The 25,587-nt window shown below is 30.7% G+C and overlaps 3 protein-coding genes across 3 annotated transcripts in view; all 3 read right to left on the bottom strand.

Moving 5' to 3' along the window:
• LOC112904856 (lipase 3-like) overlaps positions 1–1,219 on the bottom strand; it is a 10,281-nt gene extending 9,062 nt beyond the window's left edge. The window contains exon 1 of the mRNA XM_025975960.1: positions 933–1,219. Within this exon, the coding sequence (XP_025831745.1) occupies positions 933–1,118 (186 nt within the window). The 5' untranslated portion in view covers positions 1,119–1,219. The remainder of the gene's footprint in view (positions 1–932) is intronic.
• A 4,442-nt stretch (positions 1,220–5,661) lies between these two features.
• On the bottom strand, positions 5,662–10,933 carry LOC108733292 (lipase member K-like). The gene is made up of 6 exons (XM_025975961.1): positions 10,714–10,933; positions 10,362–10,557; positions 9,326–9,690; positions 8,409–8,570; positions 6,674–6,901; positions 5,662–5,899 (listed from the first exon to the last, which is right to left on the bottom strand). The coding sequence occupies exons 1-6, from the start codon at positions 10,855–10,857 to the stop codon at positions 5,732–5,734; spliced, it is 1,263 nt and encodes a 420-aa protein (XP_025831746.1). The 5' UTR covers positions 10,858–10,933; the 3' UTR covers positions 5,662–5,731.
• Positions 10,934–11,629: 696 nt separating this feature from the next.
• LOC108733322 (tetra-peptide repeat homeobox protein 1) lies at positions 11,630–15,315 on the bottom strand. The gene is made up of 2 exons (XM_018464423.1): positions 15,214–15,315; positions 11,630–12,580 (listed from the first exon to the last, which is right to left on the bottom strand). Exons 1-2 carry the CDS (start codon positions 15,223–15,225, stop codon positions 11,939–11,941), a joined length of 654 nt encoding a protein of 217 aa, XP_018319925.1. The 5' UTR covers positions 15,226–15,315; the 3' UTR covers positions 11,630–11,938.
• Positions 15,316–25,587: the final 10,272 nt, after the last annotated feature.

The following is a 25,587-nucleotide window of genomic DNA, read 5'->3' as shown; positions in this document are numbered from 1 at the left end:
TAATTATAAACTGCATTGATATCATTACAGTTAAAATATAAAACATTACTTCTTATCGTTGAAGTTCCAATGTTTGAGCTAATCATTGGTTGGTTCATTGGTATAAATGATAGGTCCTTTTCTTCTGAATTTACTTTTATTTATTTTTTACTAATTCCACTGATTTTCAATTCACTAACTGGTTCAGTTAATATTAACTAATTTGCATTGACATTATAGATTTAAAAGTCGAAATTCACAAGTGTTATACAAAGACAGACGACTTCAATATAACTTGTACTTATTTTTAGATTTAATGGTTTATTACGAGTGGTTTTTAAGGTATTAGGTGGAATGGTCCAGACTGGTAATTAATTAAAGTAATTAAAAATTGTAACTATTTTAACTTATTTGTAATATTGAATATTAGATGCACATGTTGTATATATTATCTACATATTTACCTATACCGACAAGTGAATTGATTACCTACGTTGTAATTCATACCTGTAAGCGTAGATGAATAAATTAATCAAACAAATAAGTAATATGCGAATACATAATTAAAATGCGTTTGTCTATTGAATAATTAGTCTTCATCATCTGGCACATCAATCATTTGCTCTTCCTAGATTTTGTTTTTTATCTAATTAAGTAAATATAATTTTATTATTATATATAGACATATTTTTTGCTTTAAATTTTTAAAAACCCTTTAGTAAATTTTCTTCCCTTTTTTCTATTCATTACATTGGATATATCCACAAATTTTTGATTGTTTTTTAAGGTATGGAATAATCGCTTTGATGTTTAATCTACTATCTTATAATTATCTTCTAAAGACGTTTAAAATAATATGGTATAAGAAAAACACCAATTAAACGTTAATATCTAACAGCAGTTGTAATGCCTCTTCTTACAGTGATAAAATTTTGAGTTTTGTACAATCTTACCACATCTGAGGCTGCGGCAATGTCAAACCAACACCGGGGGTTATTTTCAATTGTAAAATAGTCCTCAAACGTTGGGCACACGTTGTTCTTTTGATTTCTCATATCCGACAGAACGCCACTAATCACAAGCACTATCAAACTTATTGACTGCATGGTTGATATGAGACATTGCGCACCTAATAGCATCTCAACACTTTATTTGTACCTATAGCAGGTCAAAAGCCCTTGACTTGTATCAATGAGAATAGGAGGTTTTACAGTAACATACGTATATTATACACTCGATCTCTGAAAACGAATTCATACTTAAAATTTTTAAAAATATTACTGTACCTACTCGATGTCTGTCACCTTGACTAACGGTGGGGATTTCGTTTTTTTTGAACAATTACGTCCTTAACTTCTTATTTAATAAATTCCATACATAAATAAATAATTAATTAATCCATCGTCTTTATAATTAATTGTAGCTTCACGAATGTTGTTTCCGTCTTTTTTATCATATTGCTTTATGTTTATTGACGTATTATTTCTTTTTTTATACAGTTTGTGTTTATTTTTGACGATGAGATACATATAAGCGTTTTAAATTACAATTAGTTTTAAATGTTAATTAATGTAATCCTTGTTTTCAAGTAATCAGCAGCAGTATTTGCATCAATTTCGCTCACAAAAGTTCCATTCGTAGAAATAATGCGATTTATCGTTTGATGAAACATGTTAATTACACTTAATAGATTAAAACGTTAACATTTGGTTTGTTCACGAAATGTTGTGTTATATGTTTATGTTTTTTTTTGATTCGGCTATTATATGTATACAATTTTCAAAAAGTGATTACAGAGAAGACAGTAAGCCGAAGCATCTGTATTGTTAAGATACGATAAAATAATTTCGTGGAACTAACCAAGTTTTTATCTTTCAATAAATTAAGTGTAAAACTCTATTGTCTGTACCTAATATACCTACTTACTTGTGAATTAATCCAAATAAAGCAATCTTTGAACATCATTCTTGTAAGTACAAATCATATATATAGGGTCAGTTGATTATCACTTCTAACGCATGAAATTATTTAAATTTAGTCGTATTTTTAAATGAATTAAAATAGTGAATGAAACTGAGTAATGTACATATATAGACAATTAATTAAGTTTTCGCCTCATTAACGTAGACAACAACAAATTTGGCTACAAAAATATTGCATTAGATATCTACCAAAAAAATTTTTAATTACATACATATAGATAAATCATATTGTTTTTTAATAATCGATTGTTTGTATTTATTTTCAAGGTCAATAAAGATCGTGATTTAAAAAAAAAATCAAAAATCGAATTATTTTTTGCTTTTTAGTAAATCTACTTTTGGCTAGTTTTTACATTCTAATTAATATAAAAAGTGTCAAAAATTATCTACGATCACATAAAACTAATTTTTCTATCCATCGGGAACAGTATTCATTTTTTGGATAAATATTAGTTAGGATTTCCCATTTTGTAATAATTTTTACGATTTATAGTGTACTGACTCGTACATTCAGATATAAGAAACAAACTTGGGTACTAACTATAAAAGTTCTTCCTTAGGTACCTACAGTTTTGCTTTTTGTATTAAAAATTGCTTAAAAAATGTTTTTGTAAAAAACAGTTGAATCCTTTTGTAATTGTTATAATAAGCAATAAATATTAACATAAAAATGTTCCTAGGTTTTACTTCTTTTATAAATAAATACATTTTTAAGTGCCCAACTAACTTCATTTTCTTAAATTAATCATGATTTTATTTCAAAAAAATATCAGATTGATTAAAATCATGATTTAAATCATCTCAACCCTGTTTTTTTTTTTACAGCGATTGTTCTACTAGTCGATTGAATAAGTAATGGTTTAAATTAGCATTTTTTTCATTAAATAATATTTGTGTAATAGCATTAAAATCATTTCGTGGGTAAATCTCTATATGTGTGGGCGATGCGGATGACCTTTAAGAACAGTGAAAATTGAAAAAGGGATAAAATAAATGTTGACTGTAAATGTGAGTGACCGTTCAGGGGTAACGTTAGAGGGTAGGGATTGTCTTGTAAAAAAATGTTTTAGATGGTGGCGGACGAGTGATAGTTAGAGTTATATTAGTCGAACTTTTGCTTGTCATAATTGTAGCAATCGATATTGAAGAAAATCGCAAAAGATTTGTAATGAAGGAGGATCTTGACATTATTTCCAAGGCATTCCTGACAATTTAAACGTCAATCTAGTACATTTTTATTTCCAGTTTAGCTAAATTTAATTCCTTTTGTGTGTAAGGCTGTCGAGAATCATTTGAATAATTAAACATTACATTGCTAATGATGGATGATTAGCTACATTTGCTGTTTAACCTTCTTCTTTAAAGTATCCTTGAAATCAGTAAATCACTTGTTTAATTTTTAAATAAGTCACTTTATTTTTTTTATTATGTTTTATTTTATTTTATTATATACGTAAAAATTTTATCTATCAACATTTCCATAATCACTTTTTCCTTCATAGACGAGGTGTTCTAAAAAATGCGCTTTTCCTTGTACTTATAATTAGTATTGGTTTATAATCTTCGGCTCTTTGAACTGAACGCGGGTCGAGTAGGTTTTAATATTATTAATAAAATTTACGTAACAATATTTTAATTCGTCTAGTCGAATTTGTTATTGCGGTTTATATAAATTATGCCACAAAATATGCGTATCCTACAAGAAATATTGCAATAATTTCTTGTTCATAATGTCACAAGTGAATTGACCTTGTTGAATTGCAAGAAAATTTTCACAAGGTTGCTGTAATGTGTACGTAAACTGTTAGTGAGGTTTTCCTCAGAAGTGATTGGTCCTAAACCAATTTTCGTATACGTACATTTATACCATCGTAAGCCATTGCGATTAACACTTGTTGATAAAAAATGTGTATTTTTAAACAATAACAAAATACAAAACCTTCAAACTGGTGAAAATGATTTAAGTTTGAAGCTATCAACCGTTTAAAATGTGTAAGTTTTAACTTTTTTGTAAACAACTTCATAATCTACATATTTAGGTTTCTCAGTTTCTCATACTCTTGATCAGGATTTTGAATAACCACACGATTTCATAATAAATAACAAAGCCTTTTAATGTGTCTAGTTTATAGAAATTAAATTGTAATAAACTATTTAACTAACTTTTCCCTCTCTTATAGGAACAAGTTTTTGGAATTTCTCTGCTAACCCTTAGATTATTTGTTATGGTGAGTGGTTTCATTTATTTGTTTTACTAAGTTCAATTAAGTGTGTGCTCAAATAACGCTTCCATAACGGAAAAAGTACGACATTGTTGATAAATATTTTATACATCTTATAGCAAAATTAATTTTAAAATCTAAAATAGACGATAATCTAAATATAAGGGTGTCTAACAATTTAATAATAATAACAGTTCATTAACTATTCAACGTGACTAAAAACAATAAAACAGGAAAACGTCTATTGTAGTTTGTATTTTTTAAGAACTTCACGTTAAAAATATCCACAAAAGTGGAAATTCATTTAAGAACCCCTTGTAAACAATCAAAATACAGGATAAAAACTGACCAAGCGCGGTAAGACAGCTTGTCGAGGTTGGTAGTAAAAGTCGATTATAAGCTCTCTAAATATTATACGGTTTTTAATAATATACAATGTTTAACAATGACAATGGCAAATTACCTTTAAAAATTGATTATATGTGTTTTTAAAGCATACAATTTACTACTTTATGTATATAATGTTACAGACGCCCTAATGAAATGAAATATACCAATTTTTCAAAATTAAGTTTGAACACCATCGTTAGTACCTTTATGTTTTAGGAAATTTATATACCTATAATGTACGAATTTTATATTCTATAAAATTTATAAAATGTTCAGCTGGTTAACTATTATCAGATAGCTTTTACATACTGCTTGTCAAAGAACTGTAATAATGACTTAACTGCCGAAAAGCATTTTTATCAATGAATCTTTTCATGAAGTATGAGTTAATTACTTTATTTTGTTTTAAAAGTATTTTCTGTTGTGGTAGACACTTTCTGCATACAGGATGATTAAAAGAATGAAAATAAATATTTGTTAAACAATATTAATGATCCATTTAAAGTTGTTAATGGGAGCAATTTGTGTGTGTGTGTCAAAGTTGTACTGTGTGGTAATTCAGATGTAAAAAAAATGAAAGTGTTTCTATTTTCTTCGTTATCTTTTATTATTTCTTTAGGTCAAGTCACTCTAATACCTATTATTATTGCCATTGTTGTCATAAATGTGCCTCTCAATTTATACAGCAACAACCGACATCTATAGTACTTACATACTAGCAAGTCCGTTTCTAGAGCCGCTGAAACAAAGGATAACTACTCTACAACAAATTCTGTTATACGTTAAATTGTCTCCAATAGGTAAAGCTAGTGTCTGCTTATGGCAGATAATTTATTGGTAGTAGTGATTGCTTGAAGTATTAGCTGTTGACCATAGATGTCAATTATATGACTATAGTAAAATTTTATTAATATTAGTAGAGAATCAGCGCTTGATAGAAAATTTCTAAGCTAGTCGCTTATTGATAAAAAAGAGAACGTCTGAATATCCTTGTTATAAGAAAATCGGAAACCAAAAAAAAAACGGAAATTATGTTTTGCGAAACCAAAACATAGATGTTAGCGAAATGACACAAATATTTTAATGATAATTAATTTTTATTTAAGCATAGTCCTGTTGGTCCTTATGATATATAAATGTTGTTATTGTATGATATATTTATAAGGAATTGAAATTTTCAAGGAATTTTATCAAATGGTCATAAATTAATGTTTTTGCATCTTTGGCTAGCAAGAAATCAGTATGCGTGAAGTGGGTCCAGTTGACTTTGTAAATTCCGTGTTGTTTAGCAGCTTCTGGAAGATCTGCATATAGTCTTAAGACGTCCTGCAAAATAAATAGGCGTCGTTTTCAAAACATGACTGTACAATGTAAAAATAAGACATCAAGTAGCAATAAGTTTATGTCATTGAGACACATATAGGTAAATGTAACATTGGGGGTTCTGCGTGTTTAGGAGATAAAGTTTTTCATCCGATTATTTAATATTAATTGGTTCGTCGAGATAATTTTCGAATGGGTGATCGATTAGGAGTATCACTGTTTTTTATTAAAACGATTTATCATTTTCTAGAAAAATGTAGTTAAAAGTACAGGTAAATTCAGTCAGCAGAACAGTTGCTGCATCCTTACCATTTGTGTCGGTGGTTTCGAAAGAATAGTGTTGAATAGCTTAATTTTTTCCATAGGGTGTTGTTTACAAATTTGCTTCACGCGGAAGGAATTTTGAGTTTTCACAATGAACTTATTGGTAATTTTTCATTGTCAGTTAAAAACACTATGATTATGAGACAGCGTGGTAACTTTTCTAAGATTTTTCTCTTTATGTACTTTTAATCTTTTTATTTTTAAGCGAAAAAATTGCAGAATGCTTGGTTACCTTTTCACTAACGTAAATATACCGAGAAACCTCGACAGTTAGTAGCAGTGGTATGTCATTTTCAAGAGTAACAAACATACTCAATACTGTCCAAACAGTCGTCGAAAGTGAAAGACTAACCAAGTATCTGCTTTTAATCCTTTTTATTAGAATGATGTATTTCGAATACCCGTGACGTTTGAAATATACAAATAATTTTTGGTATTAGCGAAATTAAATACCTGCTCAGTAGAAAGCCAGTCGTTATTTCCATAAATTATATACACAGGCACTTTGACAGTAGATAGATTATACGGTGGTGGTGTTTCACTCCCATATAATTTAATGTTTTCTTCCACACCATAATTGAAATGGTAAAAACCATGAGAACTTATTCCTTGAATAAAATGGGTCACCATCTTTGCAGGTATTGAGTCAGTGTGTTGAATAGTTGTTACCGGCAATGTCTCCTAAAATAATTTGGAGATACTTCTATAATTAATTGCAAAAACAATCATTATTGATATGTAGTGATATTGAGGATGTTCAGTTAAATACAAAAACAGATCATAATTAATTTCATGACAAAAATTTGCTTTTTTATTTAAGAGTAGCAGAGCGCTGCTTGCTTGGGCAATGCAAATATGCTAAGTGGTGAATATACTACCCTATAGGGTTAGGGTTAATGAGAATGAAAGTCCGGATAAGAAAATTATTGAAATAAATATATATCATAATATTCCGTTTAAGTTCTTTTGTATTGCTAGGATTCTCATATTTTGCATTACAAATAATCCACAAACGTTTGAAAGAACGTTTTTAGAAAATAAAATTCTCATCAAGAAAGAAGCAAAACATTATGGTCAGTATTCATAGTTATTCATCTTCATTAGTAAAATTTTATTCCAAAGGAATGAGGATAATGGGTAAATATTTAAACATTAAATTAACATAAATTTCTGGGTGCGGGGATAAAACAAAAAGATACACTAAAGAGATACTTATTTATAAAATTTTGTAGTGATTAATATATCAAATTTTTGATAAAAAAAACGTTAAATGAATTAAAATTCCATTGCAAATGTGCTCAATTTTTTATTTCTGACAGATTTATCAATCAAATACATAAGATCAAAATATAATACCTAAAGATTTATACAAAATTCTTTACATACCTGTAGGTGTGGCTCGAAGACAAGAACCTTAATCTATATGTAAGTAAAATGATAACTAGATTCGTCGATGTAGATCTTAATTATTTTTTTTCTTTATTCCTTAAACGCTTGGTCTTTATCTCCAATAAAAGTATTATCAATAAGTTATTAAAATTTTCATGTATACGTAAACGATAACGATGACTTTGATTGGTGCAACTAATATGTATCTTATTGTTACTAACAATGAGAAAAGACAAAGAGGCGCCATGCGAATAGGCAGGAAAAGCAGAAAATTTCTACTTCTGCCTCATCGTAATAATAAATTAATTAAGTCACAACCGCACTAGCAAAGTCAGTTGAATCAATTATTTATTTTTATTCCCAATAGATTAATCCCTGTAATTCGTTCGCAATATCTTTTATTTATACTTTATACGGGTGAATTAGTGTGTAAAGCAGTCTCAAGAAGTTTTGTTTGTCTAAATAGGTAGTTTTCTGAACAAATATTAAATTTTGCTACTTTTACATTAGATATCAAAAAATATGCACGACTGTGTTATGTAGTATGTATATGAATATTGTATACGTGGAGATAATGATCTAGTAGTTTCTAATTAACATGTATTCCTTTGTTCTCTTGTTTATTCAGCAGAAATGTTTAAAACATTGTGGTGGAAATATGATATTTTTCAAAGTACTTAAAACAAAACAAGTGAACGCGCTTTAATGAATCCTTCATTAACAGAACAGTTTGCATGTACGTCTGGACAACCTGACCAAGAAAATAATGTAATTTTAAATAGATATGCAAAACACTTACAGGATCCATTTGATCTACATCAAAACCAGTCAATAGCATTATACCCAGCCAACATAGCTTCATTTGAATGGGATACGGTAAACAAATGCGCTTCATTATTTCTGTGCTAACTCGGTCACGTTTTAGAAGGTCTTTATGAAAGGCATTGCCATCGGTCAGGAACTAAAATGATTATCGTTCAAAATGAAATTTGCATTGTGTTCCAAGTTTTACGTATTTTCGAGTAAATTTTAAGAAAGATGAATGTAACAAAATTATAAAATAATCAGAGTCGATCAGAGACAAAAAGAATTTACTATAACAAAACCAACACCGACGTTACGTTTCTAATTTGAGACTTTTTCAAATGGTGTTAAGATATTTTACATAAGTTTTAAAACAGTGTATTACTTATTAAAGGTCTTATTGGGAACCCGTAGGAAAAGTTTCCATTGAAATTCAATGGGAATCAATGAAATATTTGTAAATTCCATTCAAAACTATTTGGTATAAATGGAAAAATAATTGTTTCCATTTACAATAATTGCATTAATATTAAGAAAAACTTCCATTGATTTTCAATGGGAACCAATGCAAAATTTATAAATTCTATTTAAAACCATTCAGTATAAATGGAACACAATTGGGTACCTAAAAATTGAGATCTGGTTTGAGATGATTAAAACTTATTAAAAAATAAGGTTGTCTTTTAATTACCACTAACAATAATTAAAGGTAAAAAATAAAGAAGTGACACTAGGATTTCCATTCGATTCAGGAATGGAAGTTTCAATGGAACGCAATGGAAATCCCATTGAGTTTAGGAATTTTTGACAATTCTCCATCTATTACCATTAATTATTATTAGTGGTAATTAAATGGCATTTTTTTAATGGAAATAGAATGGAAATTTTTCCTACGGGAAAGGTAATACTTACTTGTGCCCATTCCCATAAGAAAGTAAAATACTTGAAGACTGATTTTATATTATCAGTATAGATAACTGGAGCTAGGTTAATGAATACTTTTATGTATTTTGAAGCTTGTTCGGGAAAAATAGTATTATAAACGTATCCAGCCGTATTGCCCATTGAATATCCTAAATACAAAATATTTCCTTCTTGTCCAGTAACTTCATTGATCAGGGAAATCTGAGCTGGTATGTCGTAAATTCCCAACTCGTGGAAACTGAAATTCCAATAGGCTATGGAGTCAGACTTGAGAAACAAATGAACTTGGGAATATTGCGAACCCCGAAAATTTCCCAACCATACGTCAAAACCAGCGTCGGCCAGAAGGAAAGCTGAAAATTTTAGGGATTAGTAAATTTTAATTAAAAATTAAACGGAATACTCACCCCTAATTACCACAAAAAAATTTATTTGAGCGGACACGTATGAAGTGGGCGAAACTCGTGTCCGCTCAAATAAATTTTTTTGTGGTAATTAGGGGTGAGTATTCCTTTTAATTTTTGTTCTTTTTTTAAATAATATTTACCACAGTCTCCTCTTTCTACTTTAGTAAATTTTGATTCGTATTTGTAGACAGTGAATTGAAGATTTTTGAACTGATTAAAAAGTAGTATTTGGAAATATTTTTATTAATTAGATTTGAAGCTCATCATAGGTGTTTTCCAGAGCTTTTCTTAGTATTCATAACAACGTTCTAGAATTTCGAATAGCTTGCATGTATTACCAGAGGTTTTTTAAATTTCATCAACTATCCCTATGTACGATTTGCACCGTTTAAGTGATATGCTCTCACTAGAACTATTTTCACTATTCTATTACATCACCTTCCTTTTACGGAAAAAGTTCGGTTTGGTTAGTAATTTATTGAGACTCCCTGTGGCGTGCGGATGAGAACAAATAAGTTTGAAACCCCGATTGAAATTTAGGAGTTTCGATAAATTACTAACCAAGAATTCAAACAGTTCTCATTTAATGAAAATTATTAAAAATACTCGTTACTAACCCAAGGATGTGTTGCCCCTATCAACATATGACACAGAATTAAGACCCATTCCGGGCTGGAGAAGTACAGGAGTTGGAGTATATCCTTGACGTGGTACTTTCCCATGGGGAATTCGGAAAAGCGTTAGCATAAAATCGTCGACTGTCAGAGCTGAATGTGCTTCGACCGGATATCCATTCCTTGAAATAATTCGTGTCTAAAAAGTACTGACATTACACCTTTATTTGAAGTATTTTGTTAATATTAAAAGCGAATGAATTGCGTGTTGTCTTTACATAAACGTAATCTATGGAAGCACTTAATTATAAGCCTAATTAAATGCTTTGAACGTACGTATAAAGTAGGTACTTGCCACATCTAAATCAGCTTCTGGATTAAAGTAACAGTTTGGATTATTCTCCATATCGTTGTAATAATCGCCGAAAGAAATGCACACATTATTTTCCGTAGCAAAAATGAAACCACAAAAACTGAAAAGAACGATAAGGCCTTTCATCTTTTTTGCGAAGACAACTTTATATTCGTTCTAATTTCGTTAGTGAACAACATATTACTACATCCAAAACAATGCACAGGTAGATGCATTATCTTCTTACTTTGTTAGCAAATATGATAATAGAAGTAATTAAATATTAGGATGAGGTAACTAATTTACAACATTAACATTTTTATCGGTCTGAATAAAACAATAATGTCAAATTGGAAATATGGGAAAACAACCAACATAATGCAATCATTGGCTTGGAATACTATAGATTAGTGATCCTACTGATTCATCCATTCTTATCAATTGTAAAATAAATATAACTACCCCTCAGAGCGTTCTGTAAAACGGAACACTAAAAAATGGTTTCGATTTTGTTAACTTTGTAATAGTCGTGTAGAATAAACACAAACAATATTAGAAGACTGTTTTACAAGTATAAAAAATACACTTCGTCCTTATAATAATAACAGTTCATTAACTATTCAACGTGACTAAAAACAATAAAACAGGAAAACGTCTATTGTAGTTTGTATTTTTTAAGAACTTCACGTTAAAANATTCTTATCAATTGTAAAATAATTATAAGTACCCCTCAGAATGTTCTGTAAAACGGAACACTAAAATATAATTCGATTTTGTTAACTTTGTAATAGTCGTGTAGAAGAAACACGAACAATTGTAAGAACACTGTTTTACAAGTATAAAAAATACACTTCGTCCTTATACGCTGTAGGTTTCTTGAAAAAGAAGGATTGTAAATGAGAATAAGCTACAATTTTCCTTATATTTCTTTAATGTTATTGCAGTTATAAAGAAATTAAACAGGAGGTCCGTATAATACAGGAAATTTATAAGAGATTGAAATTTACAAGCCTTACAAAACTAAATTTCAGTATTAAATCTCATCCGTCATAAGGAAATTGAATAACTTGCTTATGGAGGACACAGCGCAAGAATAGAGAGAGGCAGTTTGTGTAAAATAGTCTTATTTTTATAATTTGGCTATCAAGACTACACTATAAAATTTGAAAAGACAAACATGATTTTTTAATACATAATTTTCACAATATGCTATTGATAAATTAGGTTATCACAAGTGATGGCTGTGGATGGATTTAATGAGAAGAGGTTTGGCAACGGAGACTGGCACTGGGTGGGGGATTCCTACGGGATAAGGTGCTGGAACTGGTACTCCAACTGGTTGGGGATAGGGAACACCTACTGGTCTGTCAACTGGAACTGGTACGGCATGTGGCACTGGTACTCCGACAGGTCTATCAACAGGCACCGGGTATGGCCTGTCTACAGCAACTGGGTATGGTCTTGGTACATCAACTGGATATGGACGATCAACTGGATATGGTACATTTACTGGGTATGGGGCTGGTACAGGTCTGTCAACTGGGACAGGTTGTGGTACAGGTACTGGCAATCCTAAATTCCTGGTGATAGTTGTATGAGTGTGGGAGTGAGAGCCCAAGTCGATTGAAGCAGGTCCAATGGGGGCACCTAGAGGACCAGCACCAAGAGGGCCAACACCAAGAGGACCAGCGCCAATACCGGGACCAAGAGCTAAACCATGTCCCAATGCAGATGGTCCAATGAGCGATCCGTGAAGTCCAAGTCCAAGAACTCCTCTTTTACTTTGTTTTTTCTCAGCTGAAGCTTCGACTTCTTTATCTTCAGCCTTTTCGGTGGCCAAAGCAGCGCACACCAGTAAACTGAAGAAAATCTTAAAAGAAAACGGCTCAGATCAGTTCAGATCAAAATGGACCGAAAGAAACAAATCAGAATGTATATAGTATAACGTTAAGTGTAAAGTGTAAAATTTTGTTTCACATTACATATGACCCGTTAGATATCTAGAACCACATTGACCAGTATCTAGATGCCACTAGGCATAAAATAATTCAAAGTGGTCTGTATTCTGTCGAAACTGCCAGACGCGGATCGCGATTTCGATCTTTTTGGATCTCATCAGCGCGTCGTAGACAGCTCCGACAGAACACAAACCAACTTTTATCTGCTGCCTTAACAGCGCGTTTTAGAAAATACCACAAATAGCGCGGTAAACGCCATCTGTAGTACGATGCTACATTTTAGGATTACGTATGCTCCAACAAGGTCCATTTAAATATGTGGATATCTACTTGCCGAAACTATGCATGGTTGGCGAATATCAAGTGCGTGCGTTCTTGAAACACTATCACTGCCATAGTAGTTGACTATCCCGATCACATACACGCTAATAGAGAAAGTGTTTTACAATGCAAACGATGCAGTTCATTAGTGTCTGTGCCAATGTTATTGTGCAATACGTTTGACGCGAAATTGGTCCTGCACGGGATTTCAGGATAAAAATGCAAGTCGCGATTGTTGGCTGCAACCTCAATAACCGATCAAGCATTTGAGGAAGAGGGGAGATCGGAATAAGAACATGTAAGCTCAAGAGACAATTTTTTGTCGTGAATGACTCGTGCAGTCGTGTGCATTAGGGATTGTGCACGACTTATGCAGTTAACGTACAAAAACAAAACGGAAATTGTAGACAACTGTGCAAATAGAAATATTTTAATAATAATTTATTGAAATTTACTTTTTTTATTAGTGAAATTAAATTGGGCTTTTTGATTGCCAAAATTTTTAACTTCCCTGCAGTTTTCTTTGGGGGACCAATTCCGAAATTATGCCCGATTTCGAAATTAATTAAAGGTCACATGGAATGTTTACATTGGTTTACATTTTAATGAATTAACAAGCACTACGTATTTGCCTCAAGTTCATTACTAGTAAATGTACTTAATTATAACATTAAATTTCAAAAGCGATCAAGTTCAAAAGCTGGAACATACAAGTTCATTAATTATTTATTTAACAATATGCGTAGTAACTGTACCAAACGCAATGTATTCACAGTAACATTTATTGCTGTTACGTCATTTTGTAATATTAAATTTAACAATTGTGTTAGTTTTAACTGATAATTGTTTGTTAAGGTTAAGTTTTTTCAAAATAAGTAATTTATTCACGGAGTGCCTAAGTGTCTTCAGCTTACTGTTAGAAGTGTATTATTTTCTTTTTCTTTTTTAGTGAATAAGTAAAAGGGTAGGGCATATTCACGCCCTTACCCATTCCATGATCCAATTAGTTACGTGAAAGACAAAGGTTGTTAGTTTCTGAAGGAACTAGAAGTCCTTGTAGTTTTTTAAAAGAAAAGTAAAAGTGGTCTCCCGTTACTATAATATACTAGGTATATAAATCAATAGGATTTTACGTAATAATCTCGCAAAATGATAAAAAAATGTTCATATCTACACATGCATAAATATATAATCTAACAACGGATTAAATAATAGACAAACACAGAAATGCAATTCTTATTAAATTGGACATTCAAATAGCGGTCATGCATGAGATTTCCCTAATAAATAAAGCTATAACTCCTTAACCATTTGCGTTACTTTATATGTACATGTTACCAGAAATGAATGCAATCTAGGAATTGTACACAATTCTTAGGAAATGTATACAATTTCGAGCCTATTTAGGAAATGTATAAAATATTGTTTCAAATATTTTTTAATACACACATATCCTAGGAAATGTATACACTTTCGAGCCTATTTAGGAAATGTATAAAATATTGTTTCAAATATTTTTTAATACACACATATCCTAGGAAATGTATACACTTCCTAGGAATTGTATGAAATTCCGATATTGTACTAGGAAATGTTAATAAACTGAGAATCATAGTTATCTGGGAATACAATAAATCGCCTGATCGGATAAAGCAATACCCTCCCCTCGCTAACCCTGCGTACCAAATGACATCTTGAATGTAATACATTTCCGATTGCTATTTAGGAAATGTATAGATTTCCTAGGAAATGTGTCTAATATAATTTATTTCACACATTTCCGGGTGATTTTAGGAATTATATACATTTCCTTGGAATTGTATACAATGACAGATTGCACACATTTCCATTAGCATATACATTTCAGTATAAATTTAGAATTATTTGCTTTTTATGAAACATTTACAAATGATCCAAACTTTTAGGTAGCTACTCAGTTCATATTCAAAATCTTTTTAAAAAGACCATTTATGTGGAATTAAATATCTTGTCACATTTTGACAAATTATCGGCAGAGATGAGTGATGAACAATCTTTTTTATCAGTAGAATTTTTGTAAAAAAAATTTTAATACTTATCATCAAAAGTATGCTAAAGTCACATGTTTAATAACTTATAATAATAATAAGTTATAATAATTACTATTAGTAGTAACTTTTAGGAGGATTTAATCTTTGTCGTACGCTTATAAAAAAATAATGCTTAATTCTGTCATAATACGTACCAAGGTCTTCATGTTGAGCACTTATACAGTTTTTGTCCTAAAGGGGAGTCGGTAACTGATTTCTTCATTATTAGTTGTTAATTTTATATAGTTCAACCCCCACTTCCACGGTTACCACTGAAAACGATCACTCCTGTCTTAGGGATATCTGATAAGCCTTGATTTGACTTTCTCTCCGGTCATTTGTATTCTGTTTGAACAAAAGTAATAGAAAAATTGCGTGTTCGCACTTCCGAAATTGTGATTTACTTTCAGGATCCGATGATGAGTATAAATAACGAACAATATAACAATGTGTCAAAAGATTTCGCAATCTCTATAATTTCAAAACTTAATTCATGCATTGGCATGTTTGATACAATGGTTCGAATCGTACACCACCAGCAAAAAGTTATAACAGTCAAAAGAAGTCGAATTTTTAGTGTGCTTCCTGCAATAACAAAAAATATGACTATTCAAAATGAAAAATTAGAGAATTATGAGAGGATACGGGAATACAAAATAAATGACACAATTATCTGTATCCATAAAGAAAATTCATACCAATATTTGTAGATGAAACAATATCATTGGTTCATTAACAGCTTTCGTTAGTGTAAAAAATTTTGGAAAATAAAATTTCCTTGTAAAATGATTTCTCTAATAGAAAAAAGTATAAAGTCGTGTACCTCAGCATATTAGCTGCATTAAGGGGTTTCATAGTTTGAATATGATAAGTGTATAAGGACAATGTTTATAACTATGCCCATTATGTAAAAATTTTAAATAATGAGAATATTCATCACATCTTTGCAAAAACTCATTAAATGTACAAAAATCTGTTGTTATTTATTGTTAGTTTTTATGAATATTGAATTGTTTATCATTAAAAGTTAAATTGGTAATAATGTATTTAATGATTTTTATTATTTTCTCTATTTTGGCTTCCTCTGTTATCATCCAAATTACCCAGCAATTTTAATTGTCCACAAAACATAGGGCTTTTTGTGATTTTTTGACATTTTTTCAACGAGAATGTATTTCATGCATTCAAATAATTATGAAATATGAATGTTTTTTATATTTTCCAATTATATGAGTATGTTTTTTAAAATTATACCACTATAGAAAAACTGTAAATTGTTACTGGCACGGATACAGCCACACCTATTTAATGACCTTATTACCGACTTATCTGTTTACCTGTTTTACAATATTTGACGTTTGTACACCCACAATTCAGTTTCATAAGCTCTATGTATAAATTCTTGCAAGTAAAATTCTTTACTCTTTTTTCAAAACAAAAATCAAGCGTTCCAATTCGCAATTATAACAGACAATACATACACATACACATATGTGTACAGATACCGATGACATTGCAACTTTCCCGCCGCCATTCAGAAATAGCGGAAAACTGCTTTTTTCCGATAAATTAATATTCATTCATATATGCGAGTATTTTAAAAGGGAGTGTCTAGATCGGTGTAAAAAACTGGAACAAAGTATCCAACAACCTCATTGATAAATGAAATTACACCTATTTATGTCGCGTGCCCGTGAAATAACAGGAATATGTTACGTCTGTTCATCGTGACAGGTAGCAGCTTATTTCTCGAAGACAAGAATAATGCGCGTATTAGTAACAAAGGAAAATAAAAACAATTACTACAGCTAACTTGATTGCTATGTAAAATATATATTTGTAGATTTACGCATGTATTGGAATGTTATGTATAAAATTAGAAAATATCAGGAAAACTAACCAAATTATAAGACATTTTCTCATTGATTAGGTAATAACTAGTTAAAGTGGAACCGAGCTTTTCATCATAATTTTATATTATTAATGTTTTAAAAAATTTTAAAATTTATCCTTGTTCAATATAATGTTGAAAACTGTAATTCCAATTTTCAACATTCTTCTTTTTTTCTGGAAAATTCACACCATTACAAAGCTTTTCAGCTATGAATGAGCGTGGAATACTTATAAGTACTGTATGCAAAAGGTCAATGAAAATTCTGAACAAATCAGATTATTTTCTTGATTTATCTACTGATTATCAGTGATCAAAAGCTATAATCACTTTACTTTTACTTTTAAGTATCTAATGTTATCCAAATTTACATTTTTTCTCGAAAAAATTACGAAAATATAAACTCCATTTAAAACTTAGAATTTATAGCAACATTGACATTAAATATTTTGTTCGTTTTCGTACGTAAATACTTTCTTGTTTTACGTGTGAAATTCGCTTTTATTATAATGGCACCGTAAATATTGAATTTAATTAATGTACCAAAAAACTTAATAGTATTACCGATGAAGGACAGATATATGAGATACCCGAATTTGAAAGTATTTATCGTGTTTATGATGCAAATAGAATAATTGTTGCTATAATTAATTAATTGTTACTGATTCTGAGCAGTTTTGATCCGTTTAATTTTATTATTAACTAAACTAAAGCACTAAAATAGATTTATTTACTATCCATGTATACTGAGACTTGTAGTTCTGCAGGATGTTACAAGTGCTGTAATGTGCATTTGAAGAAGCTCTTTTATTGTTTTTTAAAAGATTTTTAACATTAAAGTAGCTGTGTTTTCATTCCAGATGCTCATAAAATTGGTTCAATATAAAAACCAGGTCCGCTACTAAACAAAACTAATCTTTGTGACATTGTATAGCAAACATAATCCTCCCTTTCTGAACGTTGACAATTTTAAATTTGTCTCCAAATAAATTGGGTCCAGTGAATTTAGTTTACTTTAAAATAAATTTTTTTAAATCTTTTCCGCTTCTTCAAGGATACTTTAGTAAGAACTCAAAAAATTTAACTTGAAGGACGTCAATTATAGTAATTGCAGTGTTTAGTACTTGGTCCCTTAAAACGATTACATTATATGTATAGGAACACTAAACCTACTGGTTTTATCTTCTCCTTTAAAAATGTCAAATTAGTTCACAAACTATTTGACGCGCGATAATTCCAATTTTTATTTAACTTAAAGCGGTGCTGTAAATTATATTTTCGTATTATTTAGTATTAATTAATATTTTAGGCGTTCACGATGATCAGTATCACTATAAAGTAAAGCTTTCAGCCTTTAACCGTGTGAGTTTGATATTGCAGTTTTGTTTCCTCTGCATTGCAGTTCACTTCTTCATGGTACTATTCCTGAACTATTCAGAATTAAATGAAACGTTGTCCTTCATTCTTTTGTTGTTGGCATTTTAATTTTTAATATTGTAATTGTCAAATATAACGATTACAGTCTGAAATTGATGAAGTGTTCAAGGGCTGTTAATATGTAACGGATGCAAATAGCAAATATCATAAGATAATAAAAGTGTTGCCGTTGCAAAATTTGTCCTTGGCATTATAAGAGTGCAACAATTTTGATTCCTATTAGTGTTTCTTCGCAAAACAGCCGACACCTTATTAGGAGCACCGCACTGACCTGCAGCGTTGGTTGTTCGGATAAGGAAAATTACATCACGCAAACATACGGATAAGGATTGCTAAAAGGCGGTGAAACGAAAGTACCCTGTAGTTAGTGCATTTCCTATCTCATTATTGAACTTGTTATTGTATGTAAAATGTCTTTATAAAAGTTATAAGGTTATGTAAGTGTGGACGACCATTAACTGTCTAAGAAATGCCCAAGAAAAGCTTTGATTGACCACAATTCTAACTTAAACTATCAAGAAATACAGACAAGATCACAATGTTAAAACACATACGCAACACAAATAAAAAAGTTGACAATTTGTTTGAAAAAGTTGGAGAAATACTTAATTTTCTTAAATTAAAAATTCTGATTCATTAAGCATTTCTTTACAATGCCTAAATCTATCACTTTTAACCATTAGAAATGCCACTCTATTAATATGTAACTACCATAGTGCACGACAGTGATCTGCGCTGGGTATAGTTATAGCTGCAAAGTAAAATAGGGGTACACGTTATTTTTATTTTTATTAGTATATATATGTATATATAGATTTGTGAAAATATTCTTTAAGGAAGACATAAAAAAGATACAAGAGAATTTTACTACTTTTTTTTTTTAAAANAAGTTTCTTAAAAATTACAATTTGGACCTGAATTTGTAAAACTTAAATCCTTGCAGAAATAGATTTACTAGATACCTTAGTTGATATTACAAATTAAATTGTAATAATTAAGAAACTTGAAATAATTTAAAAAAAAAACATGTTAAAATTGACATTATTACAAGTTACCTAATAAATTCTACTATTTCTACGGCATAAAAATTTAGTTTTCTCTGTGTACGTCACCTAAATTATTTTGTAACCGATAGTTCATAAAATCATTTCAACACAAAAAGCCGTCAGCAAAACTTGAGTTTAAATACGTTGAACAAAGTAGTATCTACGTTTAGTGATTATAGGCTGCGCTATTAAAAATGTACCGGGAAATATTCCACATTAACCACGTCATAGTAATATTATTTATGTGTGTAATATTAATGAGATATCATAGTTTAAACAAAACGTTTTGCAGGTAATTGGAATTTTTGTATCAAGGTAAGGTAAGCAACATAGACCAACAGCATCCTATACGTAAAGTTACATGAAACACGCCGCAAAGTCGTAATATTTGTAGAATTTCATTATGTTCTCCTTTGTCCTTTATGTTGATCTATTTTTAATTTAGTTGCTTCATAAAATTAATTCTTAAATGTATATCTATGTTTATAGGCTTTTCTTTTTTCCGCTGTTATATAAGTAATTTTTTATCGGTGATAACTGAAAATATCTATTATAAATACCCTTGCGTCTATTCCATAATAAATGTTTTCAGCGGAACATAACCAGATCGTTTTGCTAACACAACAGGCGCTGCGTGTTCTAAACTAAACGTTAACAAACCCGTGTGAACATAAATTTATAAACACGAAGTAAAAACTAAACCCTGAACGCCATTTTAAACTGCGCTCCAAGCTTTCAAGGCCGAAGAAATGTAACAGTAATTTTTCGTCTGTTATTTAAGAATTGAGAGTTAATTTGTTGGAAAATGGGCAAAGGATATTTAGGAAATCTGTACGTAGGACAAGAGTTAGGAAATGTATCGGAAAAGGTAGACAGCGTAGAAGTATTAGATGAATTAAGATATCATTTAGCAAGAAAATTTAATGAATAGGTAAAGCATAACGTACTTATCTATAAAAATTTAAAAACATGTAAATTAACAGGCTAGAAATCGTTTGTTTGGTCTAGTTAGAGACTGGCAGTTGCAAGAAAATAACTTTGTATATTGAAGATGCGATTAATATTATTTAAGACAAGACAGCTTTGTTAAGGATAGATTTAAAAGATTATCGTACAGTATTAGCATCCAACAAGGAGGAATTAGAGTTAGCTCTAAATCATTACGTAAACTGGAAGCAGAATATGATATGAAAATTAATACAAGTAAACCAAAACCTTTGGCTTACAAGGTAGGTATGTAAAGTACGGTAAGATTGGTTGGTTACGCACTTCCACTCTTTCCTATCCTGAGCTAATCATTCCCCAAAATTAGAAGATCCCACATCCTTAACTATTTGCAAACAGTAATCTAATCTAGGTCTGCCTCTACCCTTCTTAACTCCTGTTTCTGCCTCTAATATGCCACTGCTAGTCTCTCTAGTAGATATTTTACTAATCTATCTCGGCTATTTCTTATTGACTTCCATAGAGTCCTTTGTTCTCATATTCTTTCTAGTACCTCTTCATTTTTAACCGTCTCTCTCCACGGTATCTTTATCATTCGTCTGTAACACCACATTTCGAGCGCTTCTAACTTTTTCTTTTCCGTCGTGCCCACCGTCCATGTTTCGCACCCGTGCAATTCCGCGTTCCAAACATACAACCTTTTTCGAATTTCTAAATTAACCGTTTGCGAACATAGAAGTGACTACTTTTAATTGAAGGCGACTAGACCTTGCTGATAGTAATAAACTTAAAAATCACTTAATAATTTTGATATAATGTTCATTCTAAAACTTATTGAAGAACTCGGGTGGAATTGAAAGTTTAGAGTTAAAATCGGGATCGACCTCAGGATTGTCGCCAAAAGTGTGTGTACCGATGTATAATGGAACCTTCTCAACACCAGCGGACTAATCAAACTAAGATTAGATAATTATGCTTAATAAACCTAACACGCACGAAAGAAGTCACTGACCAAAAGGTGGTGTTTTAACTAGAAATGAAGCAATTGACATTTTTGCCCGTTAGTAACGATTAGAGTGCTTTTTTGCGAATTTGGAATATTCAACACAACACACTGGAATTGAACTGAATTTTTCATTCTTCCGGTTATTGGACACACCAAAAAAAGATGCATTACCATTTTTATGGCTTTCCACGTCGAAAAGTGCTTTCTATGTGTAGCAAAATAGATACTTAAATTTGAAACGATCACATTTGCATATTAAATCCTGATGATTAGACAATTACCATAAACGACACGTGTTAACAATTCCCACGTGCATCTTTAATTAAATAGAATGCTTTCCATCTACTCATTATGTATAAATGCGGCATTCCGGCTTAGAGCACTAATTTACGATAATTTGTGAAAATTACAGTGCGTCTGTTTATTCATGAAGTTTTGTCATTAAGAGAAACAAACTGGAACAATAAATAAAACTGAAATCGATTCATACTAATTTAGTACTTCTATTTACTTCAATAAAATTTAATAAAGTGTGAAAAAAGTTTTTTAATATATTTCACCACTAATTTCAAAGTTAGCATGATTATAGCATAGACTCGTGGGGGGTATTCATGTAAAAAAAATCTACATCCGAAGAATTTACTCTCAATTAACTAATATACAAGATAAATACAGTTTTTTTATGTTTTAAAACGGAAAAAAAATATTTTACTGCATTGGACCAATAGATAACCATTGCTAACTTATTAGATATACATTTATATTCTTGCTCTGACTATATACACTATAAAAGTAATTAATTAGTGTCAATAGAATAATTAAGATTTTTTTGAAAATAGAAAAGAATAGGTACCTACATACAACAAGATCATATTATTAAATGAGATTAATGTTGCGTCTTATATTTTTCTTCTAATAATTCTTCAGTTAATACATAATTTTGTTTATTTATCCACCTGCTGTATAATCTACCAAATAATTTTTCACCCATCACTATCCCTCATTCGATTGAAAGTTTTACAAATAAATATAACGATAACAGAAAGAAAAAAATCTCAAATTAGTCAAATATTTAAGAAGCAAGCTTTTGTTCATCTGAAAATGATAGTAATTTTTATTTATTCTTTACAAAATCATAGAGTTTCTCTTAATGCTTGAAAATATTAGTAATGTACCTGGTAATATAGACTGTTTGCACCTATAAGTACATGCGTCTATAATTTCCAATGTCTTAAGTGGTACTACTGAAATTGTACCACGAAAAAAAAGGATACGTTATGCTTGATGTGCAACTAAACTGGACACGAGAAGTATTATTCTAAATTTCACAAAGGGAGATTGATTGAGACTAACTGAGGATGTCTAATATGAAATTTTGGGTGACAGCGTCTCATATCTGTAGCTTATTTAAATAATTGATATCCACTGCAAATCAGTGACATACTACACATTATAGAACAGAAATTCAAAAGAAAATAGGGGGAAAACAGCATATTCAAATCTAGAAAGATATTAAAATATATATAGCATACTCGAATCGAAGTGTAAACATAAATACAGAGAGCAAATGTCAACAACTATTTCGTCGGGTCAGCTAGTAATATTCATAATTTGCAAGCCTAAAAATAAGTTGCACTTTTGTATTATTTCTTTAATATTAAGAGAAAGGATTCGTTTGAGGTAAAATTGTAACGCGGGTCGCGTTGAAACCGTGAGCAGGTAGGTAAGTAACACGGTAATATCGGTTTCGAACTAGGGATTGAGTTATCTTGTTGCCACGAAACATAATCTCTATTACGAAAGGGTTTGAACGGTCTCCATAAACACTACTCTATGTGCTCTAATTTTATATTTCCTGCCAGGGGTTACCTTACACCGTTTATTTATGTTAGTTTATTAGCTACTGTTCTGCAGCTAATTGGACATACTGGTTGCAGGTGATTTACTGTATTTCCTATTCAATGACGGAGAAAAGCGTTCCGCGGAATGCTTGAAATTTCTCTCGAATCAGGCGCTTTCGCTAATGGGATGACAAACAACTTACTTATCAGTAAAATGCACCGTACATAACAATTGTCATTTATCTATTATACTGCAGTAATGTTCGCTCCTTCGCATAGAAGCAAACTTGAAGAACAGACGTTACACATTCAATAAACTAAAGATTTACTCTAATATTAATACCTTAGAGTACGTAAGAAAAAGAGTAGAAGTTGTGTTTATTGTCATTAGACCATTATCTACCTTTGTAATTGGTTATGAAGAGAAAATAAATTCTTTAACATCCGGATCTTTTTAGGATTCTTACTTGCTGACTCATTTGTCTACGTAAAATAGTGGTGTAAAAAGGGTTAGTTGGTTTATTCCTGCACAATCCATAGATAAGCCTTGGATAAAGACTAATAGTTGTTGGTAATTCTAATAATATTTAAACAACTGACCAAAGTATAGACTCAAATTAAGTAATAGATGTCAAATTATGCAATTTATGTGCGATGAAAAAAAAAATAAACAATTTTTGTACGATCACTTTTGAATAAGAGGGAAAGTACCGACAACAAAGCAAATTATTCATAAAATAGTCGAGTTCTCGTTGACATTCTTCGAAACAAGACAGCGAACGGTAACTGGATTTCGTCCTTGCTGGAATAACAATGATCTTGCATGTTCGATTTTATTAAGTAATCGATTTCGAGAAAAAAAAAACAATATGACATTGCGACCCTTGTCGGGACCATGACCATTAAAACGAGTCAAATAAAAAGTTTGAACGGTTAGCTTTGTAAATTGTTAAATTAATCGTACGTGTAATAATAAGTTATACTTTTTTTTTTTAAAAAGTACAATCGTTAAGTATATAAAATCAACCGACTGATATATCAATGCACAACCCAATTTCCTGCCTTTAGAGGCTTGAAATTTTACATAAATGTTCCTTATACAACTAAGATACAATTTTTTAAAATTCAACCCCCAATCAATGTTTGATGTATCGATCAAACCACAGCCTAAACCGCTGAGTTAGATATCATCCCCTGTAAAATGAGTTTTGTAAATAGTACCCCTAAATGAATGAAACGGAAGTCAAAAATTTAATACATTACAAATTTATAAACAAATGCCCAGGACTTAGGTTGGGTTATGGTGGGAATGGTTTGCACCATGAACTACCGATAAAAAAGGTACCGCCCGAATTCAGACGGGTTACGATCAGTAGATACATTAAGAAATCTATCCTTAGAAAACTTTGATAATTAGACATTACAATTTTTATAAAATTTTATTTTAAAGCCATCATTGGCACTCATATATTTGCTTCCGTTGACTTCTTTAAATTATGGTTCACTGAATCGCTCCTATAGGTGGTAGATATTTAACCTTAAACCCTTCACAAATTCTAATTGTAACAACATTCTAATTGTCAAATATAACGATTACAGTCTGAAATTGATGAAGTGTTCAAGGGCTGTTAATATGTAACGGATGCAAATAGCAAATATCATAAGATAATAAAAGTGTTGCCGTTGCAAAATTTGTCCTTGGCATTATAAGAGTGCAACAATTTTGATTCCTATTAGTGTTTCTTCGCAAAACAGCCGACACCTTATTAGGAGCACCGCACTGACCTGCAGCGTTGGTTGTTCGGATAAGGAAAATTACATCACGCAAACATACGGATAAGGATTGCTAAAAGGCGGTGAAACGAAAGTACCCTGTAGTTAGTGCATTTCCTATCTCATTATTGAACTTGTTATTGTATGTAAAATGTCTTTATAAAAGTTATAAGGTTATGTAAGTGTGGACGACCATTAACTGTCTAAGAAATGCCCAAGAAAAGCTTTGATTGACCACAATTCTAACTTAAACTATCAAGAAATACAGACAAGATCACAATGTTAAAACACATACGCAACACAAATAAAAAAGTTGACAATTTGTTTGAAAAAGTTGGAGAAATACTTAATTTTCTTAAATTAAAAATTCTGATTCATTAAGCATTTCTTTACAATGCCTAAATCTATCACTTTTAACCATTAGAAATGCCACTCTATTAATATGTAACTACCATAGTGCACGACAGTGATCTGCGCTGGGTATAGTTATAGCTGCAAAGTAAAATAGGGGTACACGTTATTTTTATTTTTATTAGTATATATATGTATATATAGATTTGTGAAAATATTCTTTAAGGAAGACATAAAAA

The sequence above is a fragment of the Agrilus planipennis genome, unplaced genomic scaffold (assembly GCF_000699045.2).
Source record: "Agrilus planipennis isolate EAB-ADULT unplaced genomic scaffold, Apla_2.0 scaffold12, whole genome shotgun sequence".
NCBI lineage: Eukaryota > Metazoa > Arthropoda > Insecta > Coleoptera > Buprestidae > Agrilus > Agrilus planipennis.
This window is presented reverse-complemented; position numbering and strand designations above follow the sequence as displayed.